At 37.6% G+C, this 9,556-nt stretch overlaps 1 protein-coding gene across 1 annotated transcript; it reads left to right on the top strand.

The window, feature by feature from the left end:
- Window positions 1-614: 614 nt before the first annotated feature.
- Window positions 615-9,352, top strand: TAF9B (TATA-box binding protein associated factor 9b). The gene is made up of 7 exons (XM_045472278.1): window positions 615-1,033; window positions 1,690-1,771; window positions 2,311-2,447; window positions 2,522-2,656; window positions 3,484-3,559; window positions 6,293-6,403; window positions 7,281-9,352. Exons 1-7 carry the CDS (start codon window positions 983-985, stop codon window positions 7,442-7,444), a joined length of 756 nt encoding a protein of 251 aa, XP_045328234.1. The 5' UTR covers window positions 615-982; the 3' UTR covers window positions 7,445-9,352.
- The last annotated feature ends 204 nt before the right edge of the window (window positions 9,353-9,556 follow it).

Here is a 9,556-nt window from a genome sequence, read left to right as displayed (position 1 = left end):
TCCGACTTTGGGAAGTGGCCCTGATAAGACTTGTTATAGATTGTGGATTGTGGGGAGGGTGCGTAACATAGCTGACTGCTGTTACTGGCCTCGGTAGCTCAGAGTGCCTTTTCGTGGGATAAAGAACACGGTGGTGGATTGTAGAGAATAGGAAAGAGTTCTCTCAGGGACACTTTAAGCCAGAGATGGTTAACTGATGCATGGTTTTTTTTTTGAAAGTCAGGTTATTCTGTGGAGACTGGAGAGGGGAGAAAACTACTCAAGGACAAGGGACAAGGCTAGAGAGGCTCAGCAGGGTGGGGAATCTTGCAGGCCCACAAAGGCTTTAGCTTTTCATCAGTATGAAATGGGTGAGGATGACAAGGCGTTGAGCTTGACGAGAGTTGGCCAAAGGCCTGCTGTTGCCAGATTTAACAAATGAAAATACAGAACGCCGAGCTAAATTTAAATGTGAGATCAACCACAAATAATTTTTTACATAAATATAGCCTATGTAGTGTTTGGGATATACTTTGGCTGAAAACGTATTTGTTGTTGATCTGAAATTTTAACTGGGTGTTATTTACACAGGCAACCCTACCACAAGGGCACGTGGAGGCAGGGCTTGTGCAGGCATTACAGGGAGATGGAAGGGCCAGAGTGGCAGCAGGGAAAGTGTGAAGAGGGGTCCCAGCAAAGACAAGGGTTACCCGTTTGGTACATTTTACCGGAGAACAGTTCTAGAAAGACGAGCTTCTTGGTTCTTCTAAGCGTTGGCCGAGGGTTCCCCGGGGAAGGCTTACTCGTCTCTGCCAATCCTCCGCGGCCTGCCGGCTCCGCTAGCCCAGCTGCCCTCAGCCTCCACCGCGTGGAGTAGCAGTAGAAAAGCCGCAGCCCGCTGGGCCGGAGTTGTAACCCCGCCTTCCGCACCCCGCAGGGGTGGAGTCTGAGCGAGGAGCCTGCGATCAGCCCTCTCTCCTCGGATGACAGGCGGCTGGATAACATGGAGTCGAGCAAGATGGCGCCTCCCAAGAACGCTCCGAGAGATGCCTTGGTAAGTGCAAAGGATGAGAGGCGGGGCATGAAGCTCCGCGCGGCCAGCGTCTAGGGAGGCTGGCCCCGGCGGAGGGCCTGAGGCTGGGCTCGCGTGCGGCTTCAGCCCAGCCGGGGCAGCCAGGAGTGGGATAAGGGGCTGCCCGCCTGGACCTTGGGGCGCTTCTCCCGCAACCCCCGTGGCCCCGCTAGAGGGAGGCTTGTGGCCCGCCGAAGTGCGCAGTCCAACCACCCGGCTTTGTCTACTGGGCCTTGGGCCCCAGACTCTTTGTGGTCTCGCCAGGTTGGCCAGCCGGGATTCTCGCGTCCAGCGTTCTTCCCCCATCGTCACAGAAGAAAATGACAACCAGCTGTAGCCACCCCTGCCTTTCCCGGGGTGAAAGGCAACCCGGGCCTTTTTCTTCTCTTTGCCCCAGCCCCCACCCCCGCCAAAAAAAAAAAAAAAAAAAAAAAAAAAAAAAAAAAAAAGTTTTCAGCAGAGGTTACAGCGGGTTTGGGCGTGATTCTGATACACACTTGAGAAGAAAAGGATAGGAGTACAAGTTTGGAGCCCAGAGAAAGGCGGACCTTGTATCATAAATACAAATACTACCTTCGGCCCAGTCTTGATTTCTAGTGCCTACATCATACATCTGACGTTTTTATTCGAATCTACAGGTGATGGCACAAATCCTGAAGGATATGGGAATTACGGAGTATGAACCAAGGGTTATAAATCAAATGTTGGAATTTGCTTTCCGTAAGTTAACAAAACACCAAAAATTTGCCTAACTTGTGAATCTGAAAAGATTGTTTTATTGTAAGAACATTTTCAACTAAATTGCTTTAACAGTTAATAAATATCATAGAACTTGGCTAAAGCAGAAAAAAGGAGCTCAAGCTAGGGGACAGTAGTATTTATACTGTGATATCTATTTAAAATTGATCATATAGAGGGGAGCCTGGGTAATTCAGTCATTAAGCTTCTGACTCTTGATCTTAGTTCAGGTCATGATCTCCCTCCTGGTTTGAGAGATTGAGCCCCTTGTTGGGCTCTGCTGTGACAGCACAGAGTCTGCTTGGGATTATCTCTCTCCCTCTCTCTGCCCTCCCCTGCTCACCTCGCTGTCTCTCTCAAATAAGCTTAATAAAAAAATTTTTAGTTGATCATGTAGATCAATTAGATATTAGAACCAAAATTCATAAATTTTCTACTGGTAGAACCTTCCATTAAGAAAAATGGCCATAAATATTAGGCTGTTTTCATAGGTTTAAGAAAATAATGTTTTGTTCTTAAAGGATATGTGACTACAATTCTGGATGATGCGAAAATTTATTCAAGCCATGCTAAGAAACCTAATGTTGATGCAGATGATGTGAGACTGGCAATCCAGTGTCGGGCTGATCAGTCTTTTACTTCTCCTCCTCCAAGAGATGTGAGCAAAGTTATTTGAAGTTCATTTTACTTAAAAATTTTTAAATTGTAGTTCTAATAAGGATTTTTTTTTAGTTTTTACTGGATATTGCAAGGCAGAAAAATCAAACCCCTTTACCACTGATTAAGCCATATGCAGGACCCAGACTGCCACCCGACAGATACTGCTTAACAGCTCCAAACTATAGGCTGAAGTCCTTAATTAAAAAGGTAAGAATTTTTAGTCAAATTAGTTTTTAAAAAGATGAGATGTGTTAGGGCAATTTGTAAAAAGCACATTCCTATAGATAGATTAGTAGGATAAAGACTAAGATAATTTACTAGGATTTTTAAAATTTATAGCGTTGAAAATACCATGTCTGCAATTAACTACTACATTAAAATACAAAATTTTTAGAGCTAAAAAGAACTTTAATGTTCATCTAACCCAACACTTAATTTTCACAACAGGAAACTGAGCCTCGATCCATCTGTGGAGTTAGTAGCAAAGCTGGGACTTATTCCCAGGTCTCATGCCTCCAAATATTTCCACTGTTTATCAGTTTTTTGTGACACCTGATAACAGAGTAAATGATATACCATAAGGAATTGGACTTATTTTCTGAAATATGACCTAAGGCTCTCCCACCACTGAGAAAGTTCTCCCCACAGTCAGCTAGCTGCCTTTGTTGTCTGAAATTCTGCTAGAAGAGAGTTTCTTTCTTTTTAGGTTAAGATATTGACTAGTTAAGATTAAAAGTCATAAGGATGTTAGTTGTTATCCCCCAAATAAAACTCTACCTTAAACACCATATAGAATTTTCTATGTGTATGTTCATATCCATGTCCATATGCATATGCATTATATTTATATTATATATATGTTTGTGAAGACTAGTTTCAATGTTGGATTTAGAACACTGATGAAACAAAAACGACATTCTTGCCATAGGTTTATCCATTAATAAGTCACATCAGCCATCCTAATTTCATTCTTGGTAAGTTTAGGGGTCAGATCTAAACAACGTTAAAACTAACTTGTTTTTGAAATCCCCTAGGGACCTAACCAAGGAAGACTAGTTCCACGGTTAAGTGTTGGTGCTGTTAGTAGCAGACCTTCCACTCCTACTATAGGTAAGTGAGAGAGGGAAATGGTTTTTCTGACTGGTAAAGAAGTTCCTTGGCACTTAATTTTAAATTATAATCCAAGTCAAAAGCTGAGTCAGAAATTCCCAAATGTGTATTGCCATTGATACATTTACTTATCCTCTAGTAAAACTATAAACATATATCTTATCAGATTTCAAAATGAGAAAGCCACAAGGAATATCTGATCCCAAATGAGTATAGAATTGGACATTACCCAGCGTTGTTGGAATAAACTGGGATACCAAAAACAGTTTAAGCTGTGTTCTCTGCCTTCTATACAAATCAAGTTGCCAAACACAACTCATGGCAGTAGCCTACTTATTTTCAGAAATTAAAGAACTTTCAGAGTAAACTGGCAAGAGAATGAAACCCAAACAATTTTAAAGTGTACAAAAAGCATATCAAAGAAAAACTCATTGTTTTTAATACTAATCTTTTCAGAAGTAGTACTGATTGTCCTGTGTTGTCCCTTCAAGGTGTCTCCTGTGTCGTGACAGGTCCCCATCATTCTTTGAGCCTTTATTGCTTTTTGGCACAAGATGATCTAAGCTCATCTTATATTTTCCCTTACTCTAGTTCTACAACCAGCCATTTCTCCAGAGCCCTAGTTCCTTTTGGTGGAGAATGGTATTTAGAAACCGTTAGGTTTCTTTTTAATGTTGTTGCTTAGGTAATAAGGGAAACATAAATAGATTTAGAGTTCCTGATTTTTTTTTTTTTGGTCCTACATTCCTGCTGGATTTCTTTCATAATCAAAGTATTTTCAGAAATAATCCTCTTTGACCAGTACTGATTTCTTGGCTCTTATGTTTTATAACTTGAGTCCTATAGATGTCATATAGCTCTAATGTCAGCAGCATTTGATTTATGCAGTGTGTAGACAATCTCTTCATATTCTCATTTAAACATTTTAAAATCAACCGGGTATAGTATTAGTTGTACACTTCCGGTTACCTGCATGTGACCTTTGTGGGCAGAAATTCGCATATATAATTTGTGTAACTTTTAGGTCATATACTGTGTATCTGTGGATTCATATTACTTTAGTGAATACCAATTTTTTAAAAACTCTGGGCTGTGGTAATCCACTGCACGTCTTGGCAAGTTAACCAATTTTAGTTATCAGTTGTGATTTTTAGACACTTATTATACATGTTTTAGAGATTTTTAAAATCTAAAATGAGGGAACTGCTAAAATCTAGTATTAAAATACAAGTTTTGAACTTTGAAAACATGGAATTCTATAAAGTATCCAAGATCTAAGCATCTACTCTGTTCAATTTTAAAACCTAAACTCCATACTTCCTTAAATGTTAAATCGTTATGGTAATGGCCAAGAAAACATCTACCTATTGTGAATTTCTTGACAAAATAAAACACATACTGTTTCATTAAGCTTCACCAAATTCTTTGAAATGATCCTTAATACAACAGAAAACTTGCCTAAGAATGAAGATACCTTAGAGTAAGGCCTCACCTTCTCAGTTTGGGAGAGAAAGCATTAGAGCCAGATTCCTGCGTACCTTTGAACTCTCTTTCCCTATTTAGGCTTTCTTCCCCTATTTAGGCTTTCTTCCCCTATTTAGGCTTTCTTCTCCCATTTAGGCTTTCTTCTCCTTTGTTTCTGGAGAGGGTAGTTGTAGTTTTTTCAGCAACTCTTCCCTGGGCAGACTGCTGGTTCCAGGAGAAAGGGATGTATGGAAAACCTGCATCCCCAAAGGAAAAACTAGGAACACACATGTTTCCATAAATGTATTTTTTAAGAGAGCTATGATGTCAGTATACATCTTTGAGTCTTGCAGAATTTATTCATTAAACAAAAATTGTTGAGTGCCTATTAGGAGTAAGGCACAAAGACCATATGTTCTTAAGGATAAAAAGTGTTAGCCAAGCTTGTAATTTAGTGAACAGGAGAAGATACTAATAAAGGTTCCTATGACAAGGCAATTTCAGAGTCAGGCATTGACTTCTGAGCAAATCAAGGAAATTTTATAAAATAGGGTGGTATTTGAGTTGTACCTTGGAATAACTGGTAGAGTTGAGGGGGGTTTGGACTAGGTTATCTCCACAATCCCTTTCTGTTTAAAAAAAGTACTTGGATATAGAATAGGAATATGACTTATGTACCCATCTGGGGACCCTAAGAGGTGTTTTTGATAGGCTTTTGTTAGATGCATGTTGATTTACCTTCATAGGCATAGTAGATATCTTCTAATTCTCAGTAAGTGACAGATTAAAAGTGCCACCTAAGGTAATTAATAGAAAACTTGGGTCTTTATTCTGCTGGTTTATTCGGACACTCAGTTTCACAACCTCACGTAGCTAAAATTCAGTGCCAGGTGGTTTGAAGAGCTATACATGGATTATTTTAACTTTCACAAGAATCTTATGTGATAGTTATCTCCATTTGACAGGTGAGAAAACTAAAGTATTAAAAGATTAAATAACTTGCCCAAGGACACTCATCTAGTAGGTGATAAAGCCTGAATTCAAACTCAAGTAGGTAGGCTCCAGAGCCTACATTCTTTACTACTATACTGTCCTGAACTTTTAGCATTTAAACCGTTGAGTTTGTACTTTGCTTATTTCTGATTTTTTTCTCACCATTCATTAGTTCCTTGTGCTTTGAAAGTAGTTTCTTATAAGCTAAGGAGTGCAGAATATGAACCTGTGTAATGAAGTCACCTAACTAACATGGTCTGTTAATTACAACTACAGCAACCCCACAAACAGCTTCTGTCCCAAGTAAAGTTGCACCTCCAGTGTCAGTGACAAGCCAAAGATTTACAGTGCAGATTCCACCTTCTCAGTCCACACCTGTCAAACCAGGTAACATGATGGGGAGGGTGGCATTGAAAGTGGTTTTTATTTTTTCTGAATCTTAAAATTTGTGAATAATTTGTGATTATAGAATAATTTGTATTCTTATAGCAAGAGTTAAGTTGTTTTAATATACCAGGAAGGTGGCGGTAATGCTGCAAATTAGTGTTCTTCAGAAGGGTCTATGACCCCACTAAAATTGTATGAAATTTTACAAATATGTAATGTTTTGGAAATGGAGAGTATTCAGCATGATCATCAGATTCTCAAAGAACACAACTAAAATAAGTTAGGGTCCACAAATCTAAGGCATCTTCAGGGAAAAGCACTTAGGGTTAAAGCTCAAAAAAATAATATAACAGTGTACAACAAATAAAAATTGTACTTTTACTCACTTTATGGAAGGATACATATAAAGTTGGAATAATATAGAAGTAGAATTCTGTTATAGCCTAATTTATTACTGAATATATTTCAATTGAACATCTTCTGAAACCTAAATGTACATAGTGAACTACTTATATAAAATACTGGCTTATAATGGGAATGTGATTCCTGACCTTGAACATGTGCCTTTAACATGTTCCATGATGAATCCAGCACACTGCTTCCCATGGCTAAGTATTAACTAAAATTTTAGGTAGTTAAGTTTAAAAAAAAACAGAACTTTAATGTTGTACTAGATACTAGTTTAAATACTGTAAAGTATTAAAAAATTTTATTCAACTCCTAATGCAGTATAAATACCCTAGTTTCTTCTATGATGTAGTTGCTATTCATGCTATTAAAATTGTTGTTAGAATTATAATTTAGATTTGTTGAATACTTTTTACCATGTTTCTGATTTGGGGTAATTCAGTTTGAAGGTATTTTCTCCTGTTTATAGTTCCTGCAACGACTGCAGTTCAAAATGTTCTGATTAATCCTTCAATAATTGGGCCCAAAAATATTCTTATTACTACCAACATGGTTTCATCACAGAACACGGCCAACGAATCAAACCCATTGAAGAGAAAACATGAAGAAGATGATGACAATGATACTATGTAAGGAATACAATCAAGATGTATTTCAAACGTGTAGTTGGTTTGGAGCCCAGTATACTGAACTAGAATATTCTTTATTTTCTCAAGTTTTATCTTAGAAAACTTAAATGTAGCTGCAGTATTTTTCACATTGGCTTAAACTGTTAGATGTCTTAAGCATACCAGTGTTTTTTCATTAGGCTCCAAGTAAAAAAGTATTTGTTTCTTAATACATTAATTCATTAATGTTAAATTCTATCATGACAGTTTTTTATTTGGAAGCAGTTTTCTGCCATGTTTCACTGACAGCAGCACTTAAATTTCAATTGCTACAGCCTGATCAGTAGACTAATCTTTAACAGCATCATTTCTATCTACATTTAAATACTACTTTCTTTTCAAGGTAAAATAGTCACAACTTTGGTTTTCACCAACTTTTTCTAACCAAATCTCTAAATTTAGGAAGCATTTTTTTGGAAAAGATGGATTTAAAGGGATTCTAAATCCATTTTAAGTGTATTTGTTTCTTGTTGTTCTCTAACCTCCCACCTCAACCCCGTTTCTAGATCCCATTCATTTTCTGTACTGCCTCTTCCCCATAGGGTTAAGTTTCTCCCAGTGCTCTTAGAAGGCCAAAACTGGAATTTTAAAAGTGTAGTTCCTGATAATACAGTTCAGTGTCATTTTCCTATTTTTAAGACCTGCTTTTACATGCCTGATATTCTGTGGTTCACTTTAACCCGAAGGTTTGCCTTGCTGTTTTACTCTCCATACCAGAACGGTTGAGTTTTACACCTTTCCTTTTATGCTCCTTGAGCTTTATTCTGCTTTTAACAGGTAGTTTTGGGGTCAGCTACAATTTCGATCTTATATTCCAAGTTGATAACTCCACCATATTTGACATTTCTAAATTTAACATAGAAGATGCTGTAGCTTTAAAATCTGCGTTGAGAAGTATATTTACACTGGACTTAGGCAAAAACCACTGAAGAGCAAGTTTTCTTCCTTTTTATCACATACATATATGCTATAATTACTACTGCTTGAACCCTTCTATTGGTATAATTCATTTTTCTAGCTTGTTGCTGAGGTTATCATATATGAGATGGGATCAAACCTGAAAATTCTCTAATGGTTTTCCTTCCTCTAGAAGGCCAACAATAAAAGCAAATCAGTGTAATGTGACTGGCACTTAGGTGTACCAGTAGGTTTCCCAGTAATGTTGTAATGTTGCTGAACACTTTTCTCTTATTTTCCATTTATACACATTTAAACCTCTTAGTGGGAAAGATTGCAAAGCTTTCAAAAATATTAAATAGGTTTGTTGTTTTTAAGTTTGACATATACAACATTGGAATACTTTTGCAGAATTTTCTAAAATAAATTTTCATATCATATCATAATTTAGAACTTGTAGCCAAGGATCCTCAAAACTTCAAACACAAGAAAGTTTCATGTTAGGATGGTGCTCTAGATAAATTGAAGAGAAATATTACAGTAACAGAGAAGACATGTCTCATCACAGTCTGCGTGTTTTTGAATATTAGGAAAAAGGTGATATCAAATTTATAAAAACAGATCTGATCAACATCATAGGAGAGAAATGTTCATTATATAGCATAGGATATCATTACTTGAATGTTCTCAGGGAGGCAGCATGTCAGAAGGCCTAGGGTCTAGTCCTGGCTCCATCATTTACCAACTATGTGACCTTACTTCACCTCTGAGCCTAGTTCTCTAGGCTAGTATACTGAACTAGGATAATAGGAATTATTATTCCTGTAATAGAACACCGACCCTGCCTACCTCACAGGGATGTTGTGAGGGTTTAATTGGTGTATGTGAAAGTTCTTTGAAAATTGTAAAATGGTTTATAACTCTAAGGAATTGTTCATGTATTTGTTCCAAGATTATTAATAAAAACTGAACTTAACCATTTCTTTCATTTTTGATTTAAGGGATTCAAGGAAGATGAACAAGACCCAGTAATTCTGAGGTCCAAGAAGCAATTAAGATTTAATGGGTGACTTAATTATAAATCAGGGAATTGCTTGCTTTTATTTGGAATCAGCATGTGACTCATAGTGAAGCAAAACAAAAATGAATATGGGCTTAAGTCTGTTAAAAACATATCATG

Source organism: Leopardus geoffroyi, chromosome X, assembly GCF_018350155.1.
Source record: "Leopardus geoffroyi isolate Oge1 chromosome X, O.geoffroyi_Oge1_pat1.0, whole genome shotgun sequence".
Lineage (NCBI taxonomy): Eukaryota > Metazoa > Chordata > Mammalia > Carnivora > Felidae > Leopardus > Leopardus geoffroyi.
The sequence above is the reverse complement of the archived record's forward strand: the minus strand, read 5'-3'. Positions and strand labels throughout refer to the sequence as shown.